This window comes from Bos mutus, chromosome 8 (genome assembly GCF_027580195.1).
Source record: "Bos mutus isolate GX-2022 chromosome 8, NWIPB_WYAK_1.1, whole genome shotgun sequence".
In the NCBI taxonomy this organism is placed as follows: Eukaryota; Metazoa; Chordata; class Mammalia; order Artiodactyla; family Bovidae; genus Bos; species Bos mutus.
This window is the reverse complement of record NC_091624.1, coordinates 28,838,628-28,865,500: the sequence shown is the minus strand read 5'-3', so window position 1 is coordinate 28,865,500 and position 26,873 is coordinate 28,838,628. Positions and strand designations below refer to the sequence as shown.

The following is a 26,873-nucleotide window of genomic DNA, read 5'->3' as shown; positions in this document are numbered from 1 at the left end:
TGAACTGTACATACTATTATAGAAATAAAGTTGAATAATATCTGATTATAGTAAAAATTCATATTTTAACATATTATATATTGAAATATAATGCTTATTTTAAAATATCAGAACATAATATGGCTGATGACTCAAACATACCACAGGTAAACCATGACAATCCCAGCCAAATCTTCTGTCAACGTGAAACCCACTCTGGTGAGCATATCTTGTAACTATATCTTTAATTGTCCCTGCAAGTATATGTCCATAGTGAGGCAGTCCAGTTGCAAAAGGAGGCCCATCATAGAAGGTAAATCTAAGAGGTAAGAAAAATTTGTTGTTACTTTAAAATAGACAGCAAAAACTAAGACAGCATTTTACTATAGACCGCAACTCTAACAGTAGAGTCTTTGGGGAGAAGAAAAGCTGCAAGGCTAGGAAACTCAGACATAACTGATTAGATATCTACTGGAGGCCTTGCATTCAAAAAGGCTAATTATGACCATTTGGAGAGACCTGCATTAGACCATCCATTCTTCGTTTATTAGTTCTATGATCTAAAGGAAATTATTCATCCTGCTCGTAAGTTAGATTATCTGTAAAATAAGCCAAAAAACAGCTATTATAAGGTTTTTTGAGCAGAAGAGACACATGATAAAAACAGTAATTAAAGAAAAGACTGGTTTTTAGGTGAATGAAGACTAGAGGTAGGAAGAACCCCAATAGGAAGCTACTACACTCTGCTTGTCTAAATGCTTAAATGAGAATGGTAATAATAAGAAAAGTGGAAAGGAAGAGACTTGACATATAAACTATTTGGAAGACCTCTTTAAGAAACTAAATCTACCTCTAGTAATTAAGAACTCATTCATTCAACATATATCTACTACTGAGATATATAAAGAGGTAGGAAATTCTGAAAAATGATTATTTTTAGACTATACCTTTACCAAAGAAATTCACATACTTTGGCCTATGTTTTGATTGCTTTAAGCATTCCTGGAAACAATTAAAGTCAGACCAAAACTGCAAGATTTTCTCTTCTTCAGCAGGAAAACTGATGTTTTCTGGAACTTGTTGAACCATTTTTGTCACTGCAAGAGAAATCAAATTTTTTATTCTCAAAGGAGAAGTCGAGGAATAACAGAGTACCATACATTAAAATGAACGTTCCTATCACTAGCCATGATACTACATGGTACTTTAAACTTTTTAAAGGTAAAGTTCACATACCATAAAGTTCACCCTTTTAAAGTGTACAATTCACTTTTGCCTTTTTCTTTTTAAAGTATATACACAAGACTGTGCAACCACCACCACTCTCTAATTTCAAAACATTTTCATCACTATTCCCTCTTCAGCCTTCCCCAAAAATGCAAACATTAGCAGTCATTCTCCATCCTCTTCTTCACTAGACTTCTGGTGAATGTTCTGCCTTCTTTCTAGATCTTCCTATTTTGGACATTTCACATAAATGAAATTACGTATATACAGACTACTGGGCCTGGCTTCTTTTACTTAGAATTATGTTTTCGAGGTTCATCCATGTTGTAACACGTACTCGTACTTCATTTTTCATTTACGGCTGAATAATAATTCATTTTACAGATATGACACTTTTTCTTTATTAAATTCCTCAGTTCATGGACATTAGCATTGTTTTCACTTTTGGAGAGGGCAGCTTTTATGTGGACGTAGGTTTTCAGCTCTTAGGTAAATACCTAGAAGTGAAACTGCTGGGTTATGGTAACTGTGTTCAACTTTTTGAGAAACTGCCAAAATGTGTTCCAAAGCTGCTGTGTCATTGTACATTCTCCTAGCAGAGAATAAGATTCCAATTTCTCTACATCCTCACTCCTTATTGTCCATCTTTGGATTATATGAAATCCTAGGTGGTATAAAGTACTATCTCACTGTGCTTTTGATTTCCATTTCCCTAATGATTAGTGATGCCGAGCTTATTGGTCGTTTTATACCTTCTTTGGAGAAATGTCTACTCATCTTTTGCCTACTGTTTAATTGGGCTGTCTTTTTACTGCTAAATTGTAAGACTTCTTTTTATACATTCTAGATATAAGCCCCTTATCAGTTACAGGATTTGCAAACAAAATTTTCCCATTCCACAGCTTGTTTCTTATTTTCTTCATAGTCTATTTTTTGAAGCACAAATACTTTTAATTTTGGTGAAGTTCAGATTATTTACTGGTTTTGTTACTTGAACTTTCAGTGTCATATCTAAGAAATCACTACCGACAACAAGGTTGTGATGTTTTAGCTCTTATGGTTAGGTCACTGATCCATCTTGAGTTATTTTTGTATATGGTATGAAGTAAAAACATATGGTACTTTTAAATTTCAAAATTTATATCCAATTCACACTCATTTATTCTTCAGCTACAGTATAACATTTAGTAATCACAGACCACACATTTCTTAAAAGAAAAGAAAACCTTGCCAATTGTAATGATACTAAAAATTCATTAATATTCTGAAAAAATAAATCTCAAAGTAGGTAAAATTCTTACCTACAGTCACTTTTGTCGAATCAAACTAATCTGAGGAAAACAGGCAAAACCTTAAAAAATGTTAAAGCTAAAAAGATAAGAATTACATTCAAATAATTCCAAGATTATTTTAATTTTACATTTTATCAATTGTGCTACTTACTCATGAATTTTGTAAAGGACAAACCCTATGCCTCTCTGATTTAGTGCCTACTGAGAGGTCTTAGTGTCTTTTTCAGAAGTTAACAACCTCATTCAGAAATACCTGATCAGTCTGGGTTTAACTATCTAGTGGTTTAACTATCTACTGAGCATCCTTGAGTCCATTTCTCCTCAAAGCCTATTTATTCTCACTTTATAATTTTAATAAGGTTGGTGATCAGATTTCCAGGCCAACATCAGATTACAATGGGATAGGAACGCTAATAATGAGAAAACAGAGAAGGCGGAAAACCTTAAGAACTCAAATAACAATCTGAGATAATTGACTCTAGAAGCTCAGAGATTGACATACTTCAACCAATTCTGAAAAATCAAAGCCTAAGCACCATAACTGAACTATGCCATAAAAATTTTTTTTTAATTAAAAAAAAAAAGCTACGATATAAAGCAATGGTAGAAATTATGGAATTTCAAAGATATAGTTCTCACTATGTTAACTCATTTTTATTCTATTTTATTTGACAGAGAATGTGAAGAGACAAACTAAAGGACTGACCACGAAATGGCAAATACACAAACTGATTAAAAATAAAATTAGGGAATCAAATTAAAATTATATGGAAATTCAAGACCAGGGAAAATTTAAATCATGCAGATCCTTGGTCTAAATTACCAACACTAATTCAAGATATGACTGTAAGCTTCCTGGCAGCCAAGACAAGGGATTAAAAACTCAAAAGGATATTGATTTTGTACATAAGTGAAAATCTACAGAAAATGAGATTTATGCCACAGAAGTCTGAGTCACACACGGAAATGAGTGATCTGTTTAATTAATATTTTTAACATTAGAAAAAGTTGTTTTTAAAGTTTGTTACAAGCAGTATTTCTCCTTTTGTCCCTCTTTTATTCATTTTTGAGATGTGAGAGTGCCTTTGAGTTTTATACAGGAAAAAAATAAGGAAGAACATGTGTGCCATTTAATTCTACTATCCATTTTCTGATTAGAGTAAGCCATTTGCATGCATGTGTGCATGCTAAGTCGCCTTAGTCATCCCCAACTCTGTGCGACCCTATGGACTGTAGCCTGCCAGGCTCCTCTGTCCATGGGATTCTCCAGGCAAGAATACTGGAGTGGGCTGTCATGCCCTCCTCCAGGGGATCTTACCAACCCAGAGACTGAACCTGCATCTCTTGTGTATCCTGCATTGGCAGGCAGGATACATACTTACTACTAGAGCTACCTGGGAAGCCCCAGAGTGTGTGCCATTGCTGCTGCTGCTACTGCTGCTAAGTCGCTTCAATCGTGTCTGACTCTGTGCGACCCCATAGACAGCAGCCCACCAGGCTCCCCATCCCTGGGATTCTCCAGGCAAGAACACTGGAGTGGGTTGCCACTTTCTTCTCCAATGCATGAAAGTAAAAAGTGAAAGTGAGGTTGCTCAGTCGTGTCCGACTCTTCTCGACCCCATGGACTGCAGCCTACCAAGCTCCTCCATCCATGGGATTTTCCAGGCAAGAGTACTGGAGTGGGGTGCCATTGCCTTCTCCGAAGAGTGTGCCATTAAATATTATTAAACAAAAGTTGAAAGGCATTTTGGATCTTCAGCTCTTGTTATAACTCACAGACTTTCAAGGATGGAGAGAGGCGTTAAAGTCTGTGCATTTACTGATGTAGTAGGTGTCCTATTGGATTAGTGACAACCTTATTAGAGGCCAGTTTAAACTTAAAGAGGTTATATCTGAAGACTAACAGATCTTCAGATATCAACACATTTATGTCTGTCACTCTTAATGCTCGTCAAGGCTGGTCCTATTATTCCAGCATCTATAAAAGTTGACTGGAGTAGACTCATCAGCCCTTCCTCAGATTAAGGAGTCCAAATCTACATTTTAACAAGATCTGAGGGGATGAGAATGCACATCAAAATTTAAGTCCTTCTCTTAAACTGTTCTGTTATTTTATTTATCTGAACATTTTTCCTTTTTTTTTTTTCTAAGAAAATGAGAGTTAAGCTTTCTGTGAAGATGGCTTTAGAGTTATATACAATTTCCAGTGAGCCTCTACATCTCCAGAGATTAAGAACCACTGCATCATTAGACCAAATACAAACACCCCATGTAATGGCACTGACTATTCGAGGAACTAAAAAGCCTCTTGATGGAAGTGAAAGAGGAGAGTGAAAAAGTTGGCTTAAAGCTCAACATTCAGAAAACGAAGATCATGGCATCCGGTCCCACCACTTCATGGGAAATAGATGGGGAAACAGTGGAAACAGTGTCAGACTTTATTTTTCTGGGCTCCAAAATCACTGCAGATGGTGACTTCAGCCATGAAATTAAAAGACGCTTACTCCTTGGAAGGAAAGTTATGACCAACCTAGATAGCATATCCAAAAGCAGAGACATTACTTTGCCAACAAAGGTTCGTCTAGTCAAGGCTATGGTTTTTCCTGTGGTCATGTATGGATGTGAGAGTTGGACTGTGAAGAAGGCTGAGCGCTGAAGAATTGATGCTTTTGAACTGTGGTGTTGGAGAAGACTCTTGAGAGTCCCTTGGACTGCAAGGAGATCCAACCAGTCCATTCTGAAGGAGATCAGCCCTGGGATTTCTTTGGAAGGAATGATGCTGAAGCTGAAACTCCACTACTTTGGCCACCTCATGCATAGAGTTGACTCGTTGGAAAAGATTCTGATGCTGGGAGGGATTGGGGGCAGAAGGAGAAGGGGATGACAGAGGATGAGATGGCTGGATGGCATCACCGACTCAATGGACGTGAGTCTGAGTGAACTCCGGGAGTTGGTGATGGACAGGGAGGCCCGGCATGCTGCAATTCATGGGGTCGCAAAGAGTCGGACATGACTGAGCGACTGATCTGATCTGATCTGATTCCAGGAAGTGTCATGTATCAGTGACCGGGCTATGGCAGCTGCTGAGGAGAAACAGCCCCCATGCATATATCACAGGATTGCTCTAGCCCCTCATATCCACTGGAGAGCTGTACCTGCACAACAGCATCCAGTAACCACAGGGCTTGTGGGTAAAAGTGGGAGCAGAAAGAGGAGGGGGATTAACCTTACCAGGTCATGCTCAGGGAAGCAATCTCCTCTTCTTCCTTTCAACTATAATTCAAGGTCTCCACTATCTTCCCTATTCCATGACTCCTGACCTCTTTAGCCTCAACATCCTGTTCAGCAATTTCTAGATACCCTCTCCTTGACCTTTACTTGTATTTTCCTCAACATATCTTGGAAAAGCACACCAAAAAAATTTAAAAATAAATCTCATGATCTTTACCATACTTGCTCCCATTTTTAATATCTAGTAGTTCTAGTAGTTCCACTATTTCTTCCCATTACCTGAAATTTCTGAGTCACCTTTAATACAACCAGATGATCCCCACATCCAAAAGATCACCAAGTTACATGGGTCTGACTTCTAAGTCTTCTAATTTCTCTATTCTGTCTTCCTCATTCCCAGATTTCCATAACCTGTTACATTAAGTCAAATTTAACCCCAATGGTGGGTCCATCTCCAGTCTTTTTTAAAAACAACTTATATCTTATTAACATATAAGCCAGAGAGGCATGCAGTGGAGAAGGAAATGGCAACCCACTCCAGTATTCTGGCCTGGAGAAGCCCAGGGACAGAGGAGCCTGATGGGCTGCGTCTATGGGGTCGCAGAGTCAGACACGACTGAAGCGACTAAGCAGCAGCAGCAGCAAGCCAGAGATATACTTACGCAAATGTGTAAAATATGTACAAAGATATCGACTGAAGCACGTCTATAGACAAATATCTGAAAACAATTTAAATATCCATGAATAGGTAATAGCCTAAAATAAACTATGTTACATCAATACCACGCAGGCAGTAAAAATAATAAACCAAAATATGTAAGCATACATATTACTTAAACATGCTGAAAAACAGTGAGTCACAGTTGCTGATAGTAATTTATACTATATGCAAAATATTATTTTCAAGTGATTAGAAAATATACATATATATACTAAGTTTATGTTTAAGCAATTTTGTACTTAATTTAGAAGGCTACCCACCAAACAATGGCTACCACCAAAGATTAGGATATGATGGGGAAAGTGTGAAGGAACAGATTTTTATTTACTTCATATTACTGTTTTGGTTATTTTTGAGTATGTCATTAACTTTATCAAGTTTCCCTGGTGGCTCAGAAAGTAAAGAATCTGTCTGGAATATGGGAGACCCAGGTTTGATCCCTGGGTAGGGAAGATCCCCTGGAGGAGGGAATGGCTACCCATTCCAGTACTCTTGCTTGGAGAATTCCATGGACAGAGGAGCCTGGCAAGCTACAGTCCATGAAGTCACAAAGAGTCGGACATGACAAGAGAAAAATAAATACTATATATCCTGCACACCACCTTCCTAATGGAAAAGTTCTGGAAGTACCATTTCTGTATTAAAAAAAAAATCCAGTGGTTCCTTACTCCCAGTGGTTTCTGTTCAGGCTTTTCACTGGGGCACCATGATCTTACCTACAATTCCTGCTCTTGACCTTTTCTTTACTCTTACAAAACTCGAACTCCAAATTATATCACATTCTTAGATACTGCTGAGAAACAAAACTTTTGGCTGACATAACTGCTTTCCAGTTTCAGGCCCTTTCTCTTAAGTACTCTAGCACTACTTAGCATAAATGTACTCTGCTCTATGGGAATTTACCAATCCACCTTTTTCAAAATTAAATATTCCCAGTCCCCAGAATCTGTTCCTCTCCTACACATCAAGGTTTATTTATATTGCATGTCTCTCCAATTCAACTGTAAACTTGTTGCTGGCAGAAGCATTTCGCTAACCTCTTACTATTTTATGTCTTACTGTGTGCTTACACAGCATAGGTGCTCAAAAATATTTAAACGAATCCCTTTGTCAGCATCCTTAGTGATACTCCTCCCAATTGATCTTCCAATCTATCCCACTCCATGGGCTTCTCTTGGCAAGAATGATTAAGAGGGTTGGCTTTGGAATGTGACGGTTTTGGTGCCACAACTTAATATGTGGCTTATAGGAAAAGTTATTCAACCTTTAAACTTCAATTCCATCATCTGTAAAATAAAAGTTGTAAATACTCGCAATGCTAAATCACAGCAATTACTTGCCATCTATGGAAACTATTACTACTTCTTCGTTCACAAATGCTACTCTTACTGCCTTTGCCCAGTCACTAAATCATCTTTCCAAAAATAATTAGAAAAATAAATAAATAAATAAATAGAGTGCAATCTACATTGAGGTGCCTCCTGTTCCCTATAATTCACTCTTTAATAATCACTTATGAAAAGGATATTTTGTCCACTATTTTACCGATAATTTTTAAAAGCTCATCTTATTTACTAAAATCCCTAAATCAACTGCTTTGCCTCTAGTTTCATCCTGCCTTTCTTCTCAGCAACTCCTGAATGAATGCAAAAACTAATACTGTCCCACCTAAAAAAAACCCTCATCTTCCTTCATGTATTCATTTCAAACACCACTTCACTAAAGAAGAAAATCATAAATTCATAAGGCTGGAAGTTAAACATCGTCTCCCACTTGCTCCTCACACGAAGCTACAGTGAATACAGCAATTCCTCATCTCCTGAATCACACACAACGTAAAATCCTGCTATACATTATACTACAGTCCTCTGCACCTACTCCTCCAGTTACTATTCATTTTCAGGGCCAAAACCACTGCAGTTCTTGAGAAGCCTTCTTCTCCCACCGAAGAACTGGTCCTCATCTGGGCCCCTGAATTATTGTATTAAAGACTGTTATACGGGAGACGCCGCGCTTACTTACCAGCAATACCCAGACACCCAGCAATACATGCTCATTATGGGAACCTAAGACTTGATTTGTTCTTATGAATACCTAGACTTTCAAGTAATTTCATCCACCTTCTGAACTTCTCCAGTGAGCTTGATCACACCAAATTCTCTGAGTCACTCAACGGCGCAAGTGTTAGTTACCAGTATCCCAGGCTGAAGCTGAGTAACTTGCAAGGTTTGTAACGCTCGGTCAAACCGCTGAGCCAGGACTGGTATCTGGTTGGATTCTTTCGCCCCATTTAGACCGTCTCCCAATCTTTTCCTTGGAAACGGATATGCACGTACTAACCCACGGCCCCCAATAAACATTAAAAAAAAATTCTTGTGAACCAGAGGGGACCATGGGTCCCCGTGGGCAGGAAGGGGCGTATCTGAGGGGCCCGTGGGCAGGACAAGGTGACCTGAGGAGCCCCACGGGCAAGACAGGGAGTACCTGAGGGGCCCCACGAGCAGGGCCGAGCGTACCTTAGCGGCCTGCAGGACGGCGTAGCTCTGAAAGAAACCAGTCTATGTCTTGGCCGGGTGATGCAATGTCCACACAGCGTGAGGCTAAGAGGAAGAGCCCTGGTTTGCTACGGCCAATCAGAGCCCGGCATTTGACACCTATCAACAAGCCGGATGCCGATTGGCAACGTGGGTCCCAATCACGCCCACCGGCCTTTCCTAGGTGTGCACTGGGAAGCTTGCAGTATAGTCCCAGGCGTGACCGCTGTACCTTGCGTTCTTCACGCAGCTAGGGCAATGGTGGAGGACGCGACCGTTTTATAAAACGGAGACTGATTGGGAGAGGCACACAGGAAACATGTTGTGCATCTTGACAGGGCGTTGTTACACAAGATGTTTGCCTTCATCGGTGTTCACCTCACTACACGGAACAGATGTGCATTTCCCCACAGGTAAACCAAATGCAACGCCAGGGCCTCAGTTATGGTGTGGAGCCGTGAGTGCTCATTTTCAAGGCTGCTTTACTAGGCGATATTAAGGAAAGCAAGCCTAGACATTAAGGCAATATTTTTTTTTGGTGTAATGGAGACCTGCACCAAAGCACCTTGGAGTCTGCAAATATGCAGAGTCCTGGAGCAAAGACTAGGCTTGCTAAATCTCTGATATGGGTCACAAAAATCTCCCTGTGGAATGTTCTCAGGTCTGTGCAACTCTTTGCGACCCCATGGACTGTAGTCTGCTAGGCTCCTCTGTTCATGGGATTTTTCAGGCAGAAGAATACTGGAATGGGTTACCATTACCTCCTTAAGGGGATCTTTCCTACCCTGGGATGGAACCTGTGTCTCTTGCATCTCTTGCATTGGCAGGCTGATTGTTCACCACTACCGCCACCTGGGAAGCCTATTTTAACACACATTCTGGATAATTATGCTCCTCACTAAAATTCTTGACCTGCCTATCTGAAGAGACCCTCCTATATCGCAGGGAAATACAGAGGCCACAGAACAGTCTGAGAGGAGCTGAAGCATTAGAGGTCAGTGCAGTTCACAAAAACCTTTCCTTTCTCCTTGAGTGCCACACAGAGTTCTCATGAATTGTACTGCAGAAATAATGGTAAACAAACATACAGAGAGATATAACAAGAAAGGAAGAAAATGCCTGACAACCAGCTTTGTAAGTATTGCATGTTAATGTTTCTTGTATTGAAAACAAAATTATTTGCATATTAGTCTGCTTTCTTATGTATTTTGAGTCTCCCCAGCACCCTTTGGGTATATTGATTAAAAACCAAAGGGAATCCAAAGCCATGCAAAGGACAGTTGATCTCAGGATTGGAGCCTTGACAAATTGAGAGTCCCTCAGTGTATTAACTGCTTAGTATAGCCAATAACATATCCCGGACTTGCTTGTGGGTGTCCAGGAGTCTCCAGTGGAGGCTTGGGTCGGTGGTGGCCTGCTGCAGGGTTGGGGGCACAGAGTGTAGCAGTACATGCTGCTGCTAAGTCACTTCAGTCGTGTCCGACTCTGTGCGATCCCATAGACGGCAGCCCACTAGGCTCCTCTGTCCCTGGGATTCTCCAGGCAAGAACACTGGAATGGGTTGCCATATCCTTCTCCAATGCATGAAAGTGAAAACTGAAAGTGAAGTCGCTCAGTCGTGCCCGACACTTAGCAACCCCTGTGGACTGCAGCCCACCAGGCTCCTCCGTCCATGGGATTTTCCAGGCAAGGGTACTGGAGTGGGTTGCCATACATGCATGGAATCTTTTGAGGGAGGTCATCATTATCTGCATTACCTCCACTAGTTTGGTTTCACATAAATAGTAGGGAGGGAACACAGCTCCACCAGAGAAAACCCAGCTCCTCCATCAACAGAAAATTGGATTAATGATTTACTGAGCATGGCCCAGCCAATCAGAACAAGACCCAGCTTCCCCTTCAGTCAGTCTCTCCCACCCCAAAGCTTCCATAAACCTCGTATCATGTTCCATCAGAGGGCAGAAAGACTCAAAACCACAGTCACAGAAAACTAACCAAATTAATCACATGGACCACAGCCTTGTCTAACTCAATGAAACTATGAGCCGTGCCATGTAGGGCCACCCAAGATGGATGGGTCATGGTGGAGAGTTCTGACAAAATGTGGTCCACTGGAGAAGGAAATGGTAAATCACTTCAGTATTCTTGCCTTGAGAACCTCACGAACAGTATGAAAAGGCAAAAAGATAGGACACTGAAAGATGAACTACCCCATATTTGGTAGGTGCCCAATATGCTTCTGGAGATCAGTGGAGAAATAACTCCAGAAAGAATAAAGAGACAGAGCCAAAGCAAAAACAACACCCAGTTGTGGGTGTGACTGGTGATGGAAGCAAGGTCTGATGCTGTAAAGAACAATATTGCATAGGAACCTGGAATGTTAGCTCCATGAATCAAGGCAAATTGGAAGTGGTCAAACAGGAGATGGCAAGCGTAAACGTCAACATTCAGGAATCAGCGAATTAAAATGGACTGGAATGGGTGAATTTAACTCAGATGACCATTATATCTACTACTGTGGGCAAGAGTCCCTTAGAAGAAATGGAGTAGCCATCATAGTCAACAGCAGTCCTAAATGCAGTACTTGGATACAATCGCAAAACAACAGAATGATCCCTGTTCATTTCCAAGGCAAACCATTCAATATCACAGTAATCCAAGTCTATACCCTGACCAGTAATGCTGAAGAAGCTGAAGTTTAATGGTTCTTTGAAGACCTACAAGACCTTCTAGATCTAACATCAAAAAAAAGATGTCCTTTTCATTATAGGGGACTGGAATGCAAAAGTAGGGAGTCAAGAGATAACCTGGAGTAACAGGCAAATTTGGCCTTGGAGTACAGAATGAAGCAGGACAAAAGCTAATAACGGTTCTGCCAAGAGAATGCACTGGTCATAGCAAACACCATCTTCCAACAACACAAGAGAAGACTCTACACATGGACATAATCAGATGCTCAAAACCAAAATCAGATTGATTATATTCTTTGCAGCCAAAGATGGAGAAGCTCTATACAGTCAGCAAAAACAAGACCGGGAGCTGACTGTGGCTCAGATCATGAACTGCTTATTGCCAAATTCAGACTTACATTGAAGAAAGTAGGAAAAACCACTAGACCATTCAAGTGAGATCTAAAGCAAATCCCTAACAATTATACAGTTGAAGTGAGAGATAGATTTAAGGACTAGATCTTGTAGGCAGAGTGCCTGATGAACTATGGATGGAAGTTCATGACACTGTACAGGAGACAGGGACCAAGACCAACCCCCAAAATAAGAAATGCAAAAAAGCAAAATGGCTTTCTGATAAGATCTTACAAATAGCCGTGAAGAGAAGCAAAAAGCAAAGGAGAAAAGGAAAGATATACCCATTTGAACGTGGAGTTCCAAAGAATAGCAAGGAGAGATAAGAAAGACTTCCTCAGTGATCAGTGCAAAGAAATAGAGGAAAATAATAGAATAGGAAAGACTAAAAATATCTTCAAGACAACTAGAGATAGCAAAGGAACATTTCATGCAAATATGGGCTCAATAAAGTACAGAAATGGTATGGACTTAATGGAAGCAGAAGATATTTAAGAAGAGGTGGCAAGAATAAACAGAACTATACAAAAAAGATCTTCACAACCCAGATAAGCACGATGGTGTGATCATTCACCTAGAGCCAGATATTCTGGAATGTGAACTCAAGTGGGCCTTAGGAAGCATCACTATGAACAAAGCTAGCGGAGGTGATGTAATTCCAATTGCGCTATTTCAAATCCTGAAAGATGATGCTGTGAAAGTGCTGCACTCAATATGCCAGCAAATTTTGAAAACTCAGCAGTGGCCACAGGACTGGAAAAGGTCAGTTTTCATTCCAATTCCTAAGAAAGGCACTGCTAAAGAATTTTCAAACTACCACTCAATTGCACTCATCTCATATGCTAGTAAAGTAATGCTCAAAATTCTCCAAGCCAGGCTTTAACAACATGTGAACTGTGAACTTCCAGATGTGCAAGCTGGATTTAGAAAAGGCAGAGGAAACAGAGATCAAATTGTCAATATCCACTGGATCATTGAAAAAGTAAGGGAGTTCCAGAAAAACGTCTACTTCTGCTTCATTGACTATGCCAAAGCTGTTGACTGTGTGGATCACAACAAACTCTAGAAAATTCTTCAAGAGATGGGAATACCAGACCACCTGACCTGCCTCTTGAGAAATCTGTATGCAGGTCAGGAAGCAACAGTTAGAACCGGACATGGAACAACAGACTGGTTCCAAATAGGAAAAGGAGTACGTCAAGGTTGCATATTGTCACCCTGCTTATTTAACTTCTATGCAGAGCACATCATGAGAAACGCTGGGCTGGAAGAAGCACAAGCTGGAATCAAGATTGCCGGGAGAAATATCAACAACTTCAGATACGCAGATGACACCACCCTTATGGCAGAAAGCAAAGAAGAACTAAAGAGCCTCTTAATGACAGTGAAAGAGGAGAGTGAAAATGTTGGATTAAAGCTCAACATTCAGAAAACAAAGATCATGGCATCCGGTCCCATCACTTCATGGCAAATAGATGGAGAAACAGTGGTAGACTTTTTTGGGGCTCCAAAATCACTGTAGATGGTGACTGCAGCCCTAAGATTAAAAGGTAGTTACTCCTTGGGAGAAAAGTTATGACTAACCTAGACAATAAAGCAGAGACATTACTTTGCCAACAAAGGTCCATCTAGTCAAGTCTATGGTTTTTCCAGTAGTCAAGTATGGACATGAGAGTTGGACTATAAGGAAAGCTGAGCGCCGAATAATTGATGCTTTTGAACTATGGTGTTGGAAAAGACCCTTGGGCTGCAAGGAGATCCAACCAGTCAATCCTAAAGGAAATCAGTCCTGAATAGTCACTGAAAGGACTGATGCTGAAGCTGAAACTCCAGTACTTTGGCCACGTGATGCGAAGAGCTGACTCATTTGAAAAGACCCTGATGCTGGGAAAGGCTGAAGGTGGAGGAGAAGGGGACGACAGAGGATGAGATGGTTGGATGGCATCACTGACTTAATGCACATGAGTTTGAGTAAACTCCGAGAGTTGGTGATGGACAGGGAGGCCTGGCATGCTGCAGTCCATGGGGTTGCAAAGAGTCAGACACAACTGAGCAACTGAACCGAACTGATAGCCAATAAAAGGACAGAAAAAAACTGATAGAATATGTGTAGGGCATTCCTGAGATAGTTTAATTAAGAACATTTAGCTTATTAACTAGAAGTTGGAATGTGTTTTAATTTTCACATTCCTCAAAATGCCATCTTGTTCATTTTATCATCTGTCTGGATAGGCCAGATTAGAGCAGAACAGAGGGTTTCCAGACAGACGTGTCCATGGGGAAAAAAGGTTGGGATTATAGGTCTAATTATTTTAAAATGATGTCTAAATTTAATGTCTAAAACTGAAAAACCAAGAAATCACAGTATAACATGTTAGGTAGAAATTCGGAAATAATGTCAGAAGAAACAAAATTTCTGAAAGTGCATATATCTGGGGAGCACGAATTGGGGATGCACAAGGCTACTTGATGTTACATTTGTCTACTCTGGAGATGGAGGGTATAACAGATTTAAACACGGCCACAGATTCTGAACACTCTTTGCACTGAGACGTGAGCATCTATGTCCCCTCACTTTTGAGTCTCGGTTGGCTCAGTGTCTGTTTTACCCTATAAGATAAAGTGGAAATAACTGAGCCAGTTTCTGGGTTAGGACTGAAGACATCTGCTTCCTGCTCCTAAAATAGGAACAGGAAGAAAATTGATTGCTATGAAACTGAAAGTTATGTTGCTATGCTGTGAGGAAACTAATGGACAGGCACTGAGTGAACAGGCCATTTTAGAAGTGGATCCTTTAGTGCCAGCTGGGCCACTCCCATGACATACATGGAGTAGAGATGAGCAGTCCCCAAAGTCCTGAAAAAGTTGCTTATCTGTGAGCAAAGTGAACGAGTGTTAATAGGATGACTTGTTATGCAGCAATAGGTAAGATGGTACAAATATAGTCAACATCAAGAAAAGGTGGAGTTATTTGTCCTGCTGAGGGGTGGGTGCCATTTTTCATGAAGTCTGAAGCCTTGGAAACAGGAATTCTGAATGACTCTTCAGTTACTTAGCTCCTCAGACTCTGTTTACTGAGCACCCAGTTAAAGCCAGACATAGTTCTAGGTAGTACCGACATAACAGTTAACAAACCAGGTGATATCTCAGCCTTCACAGAGTTTATATTTGATCAAGATGTAAATCAATAAATATGTAATTTCAGATACACCCACTATGGTTCAATGATAATCCCCTGGGACTTTATTATATAAAGCATAATTTTGTACAGAGCCCAGTTTGATAGAGGCTTATCTATAGTGAATCCTAGCCACGTTAATTTAATGAGGTATTAAATCTGTTTCCTTATCTGGACCCAGGGCACTGACTCCTAACTGTGACTATGTCATCTGTCAGGCACTTCAATTTTTCAAAAACTTCTAATCTAACTAGAATTTGGGATTGACGAGTCTGCCTCCATCAATTCCTGGAGGCTGAGGAAAGGAAAACTCTGCATTTAGCATTCTTTTCTGGTCCTCACAGAACTCTCCCATGAAAGTTGGTCTGAAATGTCCTGCATTTCAGTTAGCTTATTCAACAGGACACAAATACAGAACTCAAGGTTAACTTGTATTCAACCTCTTAGAAAAAAACCACAAAATGGAGGTAAGGTATATTTAGTACAATCAGAAATATTTCAAGTATAATTTACATGAAACATAACTTGAAAAATATAAGTGCTCTGATGCATATATTTTAAAACCTCATGTCAGGAAATGTCCATTAGTTATTGAAAATGGAGGGCAAATATATACAAAGTATTTTGAGGGACTATCTTATGCTTCATTAAAACAAATGTTCCGGTTGTTTGAAGTAATTTGGTAAGAACAAATAGGAAATGTACAGAAAAAGAAATCAATCAGAATGATATCCACCAGATAAGATTTAGAATATTCCTTCACTCTGAATTCTTTGCCATCTAAACTCATTTTCTAGATCACTCCAATATCCATGGTAAGACTTCTTTACATTCAGTATCAAAACTAATGATGACATTTATTATTTTAGCTTCAATCTCCTTTTGGCATCTTTATGTTTCTTCCGACAGTCCTAGAAAAACATAAAATCAAAAGCCCTCGTTAGGTGTGGCATGGCAGGTTCATAAATAAGACAGAGTGTGCATATTGTTATTTTGAGAGTAGACTCTTCAGTCAAAGTCTCCAATAATTCCCTCATGTTATTTATATTCTTTCTTATACTTCCTCCATTTTCCAATAAGTTATTGGAAATTCATGAAGCCATTAAATTAAAAAGAAAGTCTTTGTTAAAAATAAAATAACTTTCACAGTGTTCAGTAACTACATAAAGTAAAATTTAGATTATTCAGTGACTGGGTCGTAGAAATCATTTTGGAAGTGCTCACATGTATGTGGAATGTTCAGACTTTTGGCTTTAAGTGCTTACAATGGAAACTGTAATTCAGTCTTTCAAAAATTTCATCATTTCCTGTTACTTAATAAGCATGATGAGAACTCAGATCAGTCACTCAATGGAGCCACTCTTTAGTCTCCTTTCTGCACATGGGTGGATTGAGTTAAACAATTAAAACTTCCCTTCCAGCACTATTAATTGTGAGCATTTAAATCATGTTTTCAGTTATCTCAAGTTTCATGCCTTCCTATATTCCTACACCAGGAAAATATTAACACAAAGGTAACATCATATCTATTTCAGGAGACAATTAACATGGCGATACTCACCATTCGCAAATTGTTTGTTCTGATCTCCCAAGAATTCCTGCTAATATTACTTCCCACTCCTCTCCAAAATAAGTCAGAACCTAGAAGGAAAAACAAAGAAAGGCAAGGCAGCACAGTAATATTAAAACAGACAATATTTTAGTGCTGGCATTATCAAGGTCTTCAAGTTAACATGATTCCCCACCCGCAGTTTATGCTAATTTTCAAAAATATTTTATTCTTTTAGAAAATGAAAATGTAGAATTGCTAGGATTTTTACTGTTTATAAACCATTTACTGTGATGTAACTTAGTTTCTGTTTGTGTTAGGCTTCAGATATGAGTTCAACAGCCTCAGCATTTTCATGTGAACTTTTTTTTCTATTTTTGTTTTACTGAAGTATAGTTAATTCACAATGTTGTGTTAGTTTCAAGTATACAGCAAAGTGATTCAGTTACACACATACATTCTTTTCAGGTTCTCTCCCATTACAGTTTATTACAAGATATTGAGTATACTTCATGTGAACTTTTTAGGGTACTAAAAACTTGCGAATTTTGTATTTCTAGCATCTCAGCAAGCCCCTGGAACAAGACAAGCCCTTGCTGAGGATAGCGAGTAAGCTGAGGTGATGAATGGGAGCTTTCAGTTTTCCAGAGCTTTATAAGTCAACAAGCTTCTGTCTAACAAGAGGGGGCTAAAGCATATCACACTGCAAAGAATCAGAATTTTTCCCAATCAGTTCTTACTTGGATGCATGTTAGTATTAATATATCAGAATACACTATGTATAAATAGAGATGTACTATATATGCCATTTAATAAAAAAACTGACTTACCATGAAGTCTCTCATCATTCTTAGAGAAAAAGAAAAATCTAGTAGTCTCTTTCTCAGGTAATGGTACTTCTCTGAAGTGAGAAAGACAGAATTGGCCACTTAATTTCAACATTTAAGAAATGTTCACATTGTAAATATAAATGAACTATGCCTTAAATATCTGTGCTTTGTGTCTTGCTCATTTTTGCCCTGAGTCAAAGTAATACCACCCTTTCTCTATTCAACATTCTTCGCTTCTACCTGTAACTTTGGTAACAAAGATTTAAGTACAAGCTCTATCTTCCCCATGCTGATTGTTAAAACTCTCACCCAACCACTGCTACCCATTTTGCCAGTGTTTCCTATGAGGTAGCAGCCAACTAGATGAAGCATCCTCTTCCAGACCAGGGACTTCAGTGGCAGGCTTTCTTCCCTACGTGCAGCATATCCCCCACCCAGTGCTATCCAAATCTCAAGGAAAAGAAACACGCTCCCAATGACAAAAAGACTACAGAACTCTCTAAAGGAGCAAAAAAAAAAAAAAAAGAAAACTGTCTTGAAAAGCTAAACTTAAGATACTTCTATAATATCTCTAAAGCATGTCCAACTCAGATTTTATAAATTATGAAATATATCTGGACAGAAGCACATTACTTACTGAGGGCTCTGCTTTTTGTCATCTGTTTCTTCAGTAACATCTTCCTCTTCTGAACTGCTGTCTTGGAAACGAGGGTCTCCCTGCCAGGCGACCTTCCCAGGTTTTACTGCTTCAACTCTATAGGTCTCTATGTCATCAAGACAATGAAAGATGACACAACTGTGACCTAAAGCCCAAGTATTTATGGACACATTCACTTGTTTACTTTCACCATGCATACATATTTCTACATTTTGAATATCATAATCATTAATTCAAAATGTGTAGTAGTATCTTTTTGATTTTCAAATATTGAGAGAAACTTTTATTTTTTGGCATTGCTACAGTGATCTCATAAGGAATACAGTAATACTATCAAAAGATATAAAAGCTGAAGGTTTATAAATGAGCAACACAATTTACAAGAAAGATCAAAATAAGTGTGACACCTGTGCTAGCATTGAGCAGTCTAACGATGCAGTGAAACCCGTTTGCCTTCCTGCTTATTCATAAAGGAGAAAAGGAACATATCTTTACGTTTTCAATTTCCCAAATTTCCTTCTAAAACTGCTGAAAAAGCTGCTGCTAAAAGCTGTGGATGATCACCTCACAAGTCCTCATAATTGCCAAAGCACATAAAACACATCTCCCAGGTTGCTCGGGTGTCTTAGCAATCATTTCAAGGCCAATTTCTCACACTTGGCTCTCAAAGTTAGAAAAATTAAAACATCTATATCATACCAACTCTGTTCAACAGTTTAGGACTGACCTTGGTACTCAAATGGACAGCATAGGCAAGAGAATGAAATAAGCAGAGCAATGATATATTGTATCTTATTTAGGACAATTTTGGAAAAACTACTTGATTGTTGTACCTCCTTTTGTAGCACCACAAAGCTGGAATCTTATACCTATCTGCTAAACACAAGGATGCTATTTTAACTGCTGATCTTTCAAGTAGAACTTATTGTTAGGTGTATTCTGTATAGGTATACCTTGCTTTTACAGTGAACTTTCAGAAAAACTACACTTACATCTTAAGGTGAGAAGCAACTTCCTAAGGAATATTTGTTTCAAACTTTTAGACAGGTAGGACTTCAGAGGTAAACCTCCTGAAGTAGAATGGAAAATTGTATATACCAGTGCTATACTTTTCTCTGCTGCTAAGTCACTTCAATCGTGTCCAACTCTGTGCAACCCCTAGATGGCAGCCCACCAGGCTTCTCCATCCCTGGGATTCTCCAGGCAAGAACACTGGAGTGGGTTGCCATTTCCTTCTCCAACACATGAAAGTGAAAAGTGAAAGTGAAGTCGCTCAGTCGTGTTCGACTCTTAGCAACCCCATGGACTGCAGCCCACCAGGCTCCTCTGTCCATGGGATTTTCCAGGCAAGAGTACTGGAGTGGGGTGCCATTGTCTTCGATACTTTTCTCTAGGTTCTGGCAAATCTCCAAGGATAAAGTTTGAAACAGCTGGTATATTGATGACACAGCATATTTGTTTAGAGCCAGGGTTACATATTTCTTCTCCTAACAAATAACACTGGCTTTCCTTAAGTTATGGCTTCTCCAACTGCATCAAAGACGTAAAGCTATTTAAATATATGACTTCTTAAACATATTTAAATATATGACTATTTCTACTCAACAGAAGAAGGAATGTTGCATATTTCTCTGGCTTGCCTTCATATGGCAGCTATCTATAAGTTTGCTTCCAAATTCAAGAACAATTTCTTACTGTGTTGAACACAGCTCTAGGCACGTTACATTTATGGTTATGTAATGCTGACTGAAATACTGTTTATCTAGATAAAGAAGAGAATATTGCCTTCAGCTAATGTTAAATCATCATACTTACAGTAGACTCAATTAAATTCAAACTGCATGAAATGAAAAAGTAAAAACAAACAAAAATATACCTTCTTTTTCATCTTTGGCATCAGACTCAAAAAAGGAAAATGTGAATCCGCCGGTTTGCTCACTGCGAGTCATCAGAGCTGGAGTGTCCTGGACTACCTCAGCTTTCTCTCCATCAGAGTCCTCATTCCAAGGTGTGTTATCTTCCTTTTCACTAGTATCTTTTACACTTTGGAATATTTGTTTCAAATCCGTAGCAATGTTATAATACATTTCTTTAGACACCTCAGGTAGTTTCTCAGCTTCCTCCCTTTTCTTCTTTCGTTTTGCTTTACTGCATTGACATATATAAAGATCACAAAAAAGTCAATGTTTGGAAAAATTCCAGAAATCAGGAAATAAAAATACCTTGGATAACATTAGTCCCATTGTTTCAACCACCAAGAGGATCCACATATACAACTCATAAGGACAGAATCTTAACCAAAAAGCTTTTAATAGCCAAAATTATTTCAAACAGCTCCAAGTATTAAACATGAATCATATTGTCCTCTCTTTTATCCTCTGAACTACACTTCAGAAATTACACCTAAGATATCAGCTATGAGTAAGACAATTACTTAACTGCAATGGCCCTCAGTATCCTCATTTACAAAATGAACCAGGTTAAACCACATGACTTTTAAGACTCTATCAAATTGTAAAATGGTGAGTTTTATGATACTGGCATTAAAGGATTTAGTCATAATTCTGTTGTAGAAATGCATTATAAGTATGTCTGGGATGAAATTTTTCTGTTTCCATCAAACCTGCTCTATATTTAGGAATATGTTTTTGTTTTTGGTTTTAACCAGAGTTACACAGTAGTCTCCAATACTGAGTTTTTAGATAGTAAGAGATTCCTCTTCCAACAACACAAGAGAAGACTCTACACATGGACATCACCAGATGGTCAACACCAAAATCAGATTGATTATATTCTTTGCAGCCAAAAATGGAGAAGCTCTATACAGTCAGCAAAAACAAGACCGGGAGCTGACTGTGGCTCAGATCATGAACTCCTTATTGCCAAATTCAGACTTAAATTGAAGAAAGTACAGAAAACCACGAAGCCATTCAGGTATGATCTAAATCAAGTCTGTTATGATTATACAGTGGAAGTGAGAAATAGATTTAAGGGACTAGATCTGATAGACAGAGTGCCTGATGAACTATGGATGGAGGTTCGTGACATTGTACAGGAGATAGGGATCAAGACCATCCCTATGGAAAAGAAATGCAAAAAAGCAAAATGGCTGTCTGGGGAGGCCTTACAAATAGCTGTGAAAAGAAGAGAAGTGAAAAGCAAAGGAGAAAAGGAAAGATACAAGCATCTGAATGCAGAGTTCCAAAGAATAGCAAGGAGAGATAAGAAAGACTTCCTCAGCAATCAATGCAAAGAAATAGAGGAAAACAACAGAATGGGAAAGACTAGAGATCTCTTCAAGAAAATTAGAGATACCAAGGGAACATTTCATGCAAAGATGGGCTCGATAAAGGACAGAAATGGTATGGACCTAACAGAAGCAGAAGAGGTGCAAGAATACACAGAAGAATTGTACAAAAAAGATCTTCACGACCAAGATAATCACGATGGTGTGATCACTCACCTAGAGCCAGACATCCTGGAATGTGAAGTCAAGTGGGCCTTAGGAAGCATCAGTATGAATAAAGCTAGTGGAGGTGATGGAATTCCAGTATTTCAAATCCTGGAAGGTGATGCTGTGAAAGTGCTGCACTCAATATGCCAGCAAATTTTGAAAACTCAGCAGTGGCCACAGGACTGGAAAAGGTCAGTTTTCATTCCAATTCCAAAGAAAGGCAATGCCAAAGAATGCTCAAACTACCACTCAGTTGCACTCATCTCACACGCTAGTAAAGTAATGCTCTAAATTCTCCAAGCCAGGCTTCAGCAATACGTGAACTGTGAACTTCCAGATGTTGAAGCTGGATTTAGAAAAGGCAGAGGAACCAGAGATCAAATTGCCAACATCTGCTGGATCATGGAAAAAGGAAGAGAGTTCCAGAAAAACATCTATTTCTACTTTACTGACTATGCCAAAGCCTTTGACTGTGTGGATCACAATAAACTGTGGAAAATTCTGAAAGAGATGGGAATACCAGACCACCTGATCTGCCTCTTGAGAAATCTGTATGCAGGTCAGGAAGCAACAGTTAGAACTGGACATGGAACAACAGACTGGTTCCAAATAGGAAAAGGAGTATGTCAAAGCTGTATATTGTCACCCTGCTTATTTAACTTATATGCAGAGTATATCATGAGAAATGCTGGGCTGGAAGAAGCACAAGCTGGAATCAAGATTGCTGGGAGAAATATCAATAACCTCAGATATGCAGATGACACCATCCTTATGGCGAAAGTGAAGAGGAAACTAAAAAGCCTCTTGATGAAAGTGAAAGAGGAGAGTGAAAAAGTTGGCTTAAAGCTCAACATTCAGAAAATGAAGATCATGGCATCTGGTCCCATCACGTCATGGGAAATAAATGGGGAAACAGTGGAAACAGTGTCAGACTTTATTCTTTTGGGTTCTAAAATCACTGCAGATGGTGATTGCAGCTATGAAATTAAAAGACGCTTACTCCTTGGAAGGAAAGTTATGACCAACCTAGATAGCATATTCAAAAGCAGAGACATTACTTTGTCAACAAAGTTCCGTCTAGTCGAGGCTATGGTTTTTCCAGTGGTCATGTATGGATGTGAGAGTTGGACTGTGAAGAAGGCTGAGCGCTGAAGAATTGATGCTTTTGAACTGTGGTGTTGGAGAAGACTCTTGAGAGTCCCTTGGATTGCAAGGACATCCAACCAGTCCATCCTTAAGGAGATTAGTCCTGGGTGTTCTTTGGAAGGACTGATGCTAAAGCTGAGACTCTCATACTTTGGCCACCTCATGGGAAGAGTTGACTCATTGGAAAAGACTCTGATGCTGGGAGGGATTGGGGGCAGGAGGAGAAGGGGACGACAGAGCATGAGATGGTTGGACAGCATCACCGACTCAATGGACGTGAGTTTGGGTAAACTCCAGGAGTTGGTGATGGACATGGAGGCCTGGCATGCTGCAAGTTATGAGGTCGCAAAGAGTCGGACACGACTGAGCAACTGAACTGAACATCCTTTTTTTCTATTAGAGTCTATTTTATTTATTAGGCCAAATATTCTGTTTTACCTAAGATAATAATGTCCTAAATGATCATCTTACTGGTGGAGACTATCTTATACAGAGAAACTTTTAATACTTCATTAAATAAACCATAGGCTATAAGTCAAATATGCCTCCTACGAAACTGAGCTTCATGATCAATGAAACACAAGGTAGTGGTTTTTTTTTTTTTTTTTTTTTAAGGTAGTGGTTTTAAAGGTGGTCCAAATGTCCTCTGATACTTCAAGAAGTGGAAGTTAATTCCTCCACCCCTTTCAGTGTGGGCTGTTCTTAATGACCTCTTCTAAGGAACAGAATAAGGCAGATGTGGTTGGGTTCAACTACTGAAACTAGGGCTATAGAGTGCACTGTGGCTTTCTCCTTGCTCTCTCCCCTTTCCTAATCACCGGCTTTGGGAGAAATCAGATACCATGTTCTGAGGCCACCCAAACACCCAAAAGGAGAGGTCAGCAAAGCAAGGAACTGAGGCCCCTGCCAGCAGTCAAGTGTGTGAACCATCTTGCAAGCAGATTGCAAACTTTCAGAGACTATAGTCCCAGGTGACATCTTGACTACAACCTCTTGAGAGCCCAAACCAGCACTACCTGGTGAAGTGCTCCCAAATTCCTGACCCACAGAAATTGGGACCTAATAAATTTTTAGTTTCAAGCTCTTCGTTTTGGGGGCCATTTTTTACATAGCAATATCTAACTGATACATATTTTGGTACCTAGAAGTGGGGTACTGCTATAAAAGCCCAAAATGTAGGAATGACTTCATAGCCCACACAATGAGCAGAAGTTGGAAGGTCAGCGAGGAGGGTGTTAGCAAAAGCATGAAAACTCCCTGAAGAAACGGTTAGTAGAAACTACATGCCAATTGAGGCTTCAGGTAAGGCCTTGCAGAAAAGTGAAGTAAACGCTATTGGAAAATGGGGGAAAGGAGATCATTGTTATATAGTGGCAGGAGGCTTAGCAACACTGTCGCCTTTATTAACTGGTAAGTAGAAAATGCACCTAACGAATGGGTGATCTAGCAATGGAGATGTCTAGGAAGGTGTTGAAGGCATTTTCTGATTTCTTCTTGCTGCTTACAGTAACATATAAGCAGAGATAGTGAAACTAAAGAAAGAAGTCTTTTTTAATAAGGCACTAGGACCTCATGACTTTGAAGACTCCTATTCTCTAGAAGGCAAGTAACATAAAATTTAAGAAATATCTTCTAACCAAGAACAAATCTATTTTTTCAGGAAAATATAGTGTAAAGCAGGTTTTGGCAAAGTAAACCCATGGATGAGATCCAAGCCACTGCTTATTTCTGTACAGATTGCAAGTTAAGAATAATTTTTGTAGTTTGAAGTGACTGGTAAAAACTATATAAAAAGATGGCTTCATAATATGTACAAATTGCATGAAATGCAAATTTCAGTGTCCTACTAATAGTTTCATTAGAATACAGCCTACCTTATTCATTTTATGTATTATGTATGGCTCTGTTTCTGTTATAAGGACAGAGAAGAGTCACTGCAAGAGACACCATCTGGCCTGCAAAGCCTAATACATTTACTATTGTACTCTGAAGAGAAAAATTTGTACACCAGGCTAATTATTAATATAAAGCAAAATCCTTTGTTGAGAGCCTAGATATAGCTCAGAAACTCCAACTGTTCAAACAAGAGGGCTTCTTATGAGTTTAAAGGTATTATTTCTCAGCAGTCCCGGCAGAACACCATGGTGGAAAAAAAGTTTATCTTACACTGAATTTTGGCTTTTGTCTAATGAAGTGAACCCCAGAAAGATTCACAGGAGACCCAAATACTTTAAGACAATTAAAGGAACAAAAACACCACTAGATTTGATGGGTAGGTACAGAGACATTCCACAATGAGGAGGCTTGCATGGTCTGAATGTGATTCTTTTTAAAAGAATCTTTTAATTTTGTAATAATTTTAGATTTACAGAAAAACTAGAAACAGATTTACAGAAAAACTAGGAATAACTTTCACCTAGTTTCCCCTCATAGTAGCATCTTACACAGATATGAAACAATTGCCAAATCTAGAAGATTAACACAGGTACCTTACTAGTAACTGTAGCAGTTTACCTTTCTTTTGGTTTATCATCCTGCTTTCTTTCATAAGTTGCATGGTCATCCCTTGTTGGATCATAATGTATGATGTCCCTATTTAAAAAAGGAGAGTGATAAGTTTGAAGGGACAAATCAGAGTATAAATCCAAAAAACTAATAGCAAAACATAATGCAAAACCAGGACAATTCCACTTTTGAGCAAGACAAAGGCATAAATATCAAATAAGTGTAGCAGGAGCTCCTTAGAAGCAATTATATTTTAAATTACCCAGTTCTGAGAGGATCTTTGAAAATTTTTTAAATATTATTTTAAAACAGGAAAATATATATAGATAAAATGATATACTATTGGGATTTGTATAAAATATTTCAGTGGTGACAGTAGTGGGGAGTGAGTAAAAGTATAGAAGAGAAAACTGGTCACATGTTAGTGATTGGAGAAGTTGGGTGATGTACACAGGGGTTTCATTACACTAGTCTTCCTAAATTATATATTTTCTATAATAAACTGTTAACATTTATTAATATTTAAACAGTTGTCCATTTTTTCAGTAGTAATAAATACAGAAAAAATTTTAGATTAGTTTCTTGAAGTGAATCACTAGGTAAGTATAATATTAAGAGTATGATACATATTGTTAACTGATCTCCCCAAGAAGTTGAAAATGGCCTAATTTTGTGGCAAAGGAAGAGAGAAGAGTGAGATGAAACATAAGACATACTTAAATTTCTTAGCAGCTACTGATCCTTTGCTTGTAGAATTGCTTAAGCTGATCTGCAAAACACTCTGCACAACATTCAGGGCTTTCAATTTTTCTGCAGCAAGCTCTTCCTCCTCAGGAGTTTTCTTTTCATTTATTTCTTTGAGGGAAGAGGATAATTAGTAATCTTTTGGCAAACCTAACTTGAGAAATCTCAATAATCAAATACTTATCAAGCACTTAAACATGTGCAAAGCACATTAAGACAGGAAGAACAAAAGTTAAACCTTGTTTTGCTAACCTCTCTGTCCCTAAGCCCCTGATGTCACAGTGAATCCAGAAATTGCATGATCAGCAAACAAAATTCCCATTTCTACTTATAAAAATGAAATACAAAATTAATGGCTTTCAGTGGCAAGTCTAAGTTTTTAAGGTAAAGATTGACAAATGTAATAGAGCAAGATAGTAATTAAAAACCTAAAGTGAATAAAGATTCTTTGATTTTTGGCAACAATCTAGAAATTAATCTAAATTACATGTAAATCTAAAAGTGAAAGACAGAAAGGTGGTAATTGTACTGACTATTAACATGATATGTTAGCAGTTACTTTAGCTTTTAAACTCAGTAATAAATATCACAGGAATAGAGCCTACCCACAGGGCATTGTGGAATCCTATAAGCTGGCTTTCTTATTTACTAAAAACAGACAAACATCAGGGAACAAAGTTAAACATTTAACAGCCAGTTTGGATTATAAGAGAAAACATAAAAGAAGTCTGAGCCTTAAAGA

At 38.8% G+C, this 26,873-nt stretch overlaps 2 protein-coding genes, 1 long non-coding RNA gene and 1 other non-coding gene across 10 annotated transcripts in view; 1 reads left to right on the top strand and 3 right to left on the bottom strand.

Annotated features, from left to right (window-relative positions):
- Positions 1–9,075, bottom strand: part of IARS1 (isoleucyl-tRNA synthetase 1) — an 83,370-nt gene extending 74,295 nt beyond the window's left edge. The window contains exons 1-3 of one of the 2 annotated variants that reach the window (XM_005901826.3): positions 8,967–9,075; positions 950–1,076; positions 142–298 (exon numbers count right to left, since the gene is read on the bottom strand). In XM_005901826.3, the coding sequence (XP_005901888.2) occupies positions 142–298; positions 950–1,068 (276 nt within the window). In that variant the 5' untranslated portion in view covers positions 1,069–1,076; positions 8,967–9,075. The other variant, XM_070375282.1, reaches the window with a different exon arrangement.
- LOC138989043 (small nucleolar RNA SNORA84) lies at positions 5,551–5,683 on the bottom strand. The gene has a single exon (XR_011465286.1). It is a non-coding gene; the product is annotated as a small nucleolar RNA SNORA84 (small nucleolar RNA).
- Positions 9,076–9,191: 116 nt separating the features above from the next.
- On the top strand, positions 9,192–17,618 carry LOC138988873 (uncharacterized). Of its 2 annotated transcripts, none has more exons than XR_011465072.1 (3): positions 9,192–9,397; positions 10,028–10,118; positions 17,355–17,618. It is a non-coding gene; the product is annotated as an uncharacterized lncRNA (long non-coding RNA). The 2 variants fall into 2 exon arrangements; XR_011465071.1 differs by having other exon boundaries at positions 10,018–10,118.
- The window catches only part of NOL8 (nucleolar protein 8), a 25,941-nt gene continuing 14,731 nt past the window's right edge, over positions 15,664–26,873 (bottom strand). For all 5 annotated transcript variants that reach the window (XM_070375273.1, XM_070375276.1, XM_070375277.1 and 2 more), the window contains exons 11-17: positions 26,104–26,242; positions 25,397–25,474; positions 20,159–20,430; positions 18,262–18,388; positions 17,625–17,695; positions 16,807–16,886; positions 15,664–16,156 (exon numbers count right to left, since the gene is read on the bottom strand). In XM_070375273.1, coding sequence (XP_070231374.1) covers positions 16,106–16,156; positions 16,807–16,886; positions 17,625–17,695; positions 18,262–18,388; positions 20,159–20,430; positions 25,397–25,474; positions 26,104–26,242 — 818 coding nt within the window. In that variant the 3' untranslated portion in view covers positions 15,664–16,105. The remainder of the gene's footprint in view (positions 16,157–16,806; positions 16,887–17,624; positions 17,696–18,261; positions 18,389–20,158; positions 20,431–25,396; positions 25,475–26,103; positions 26,243–26,873) is intronic.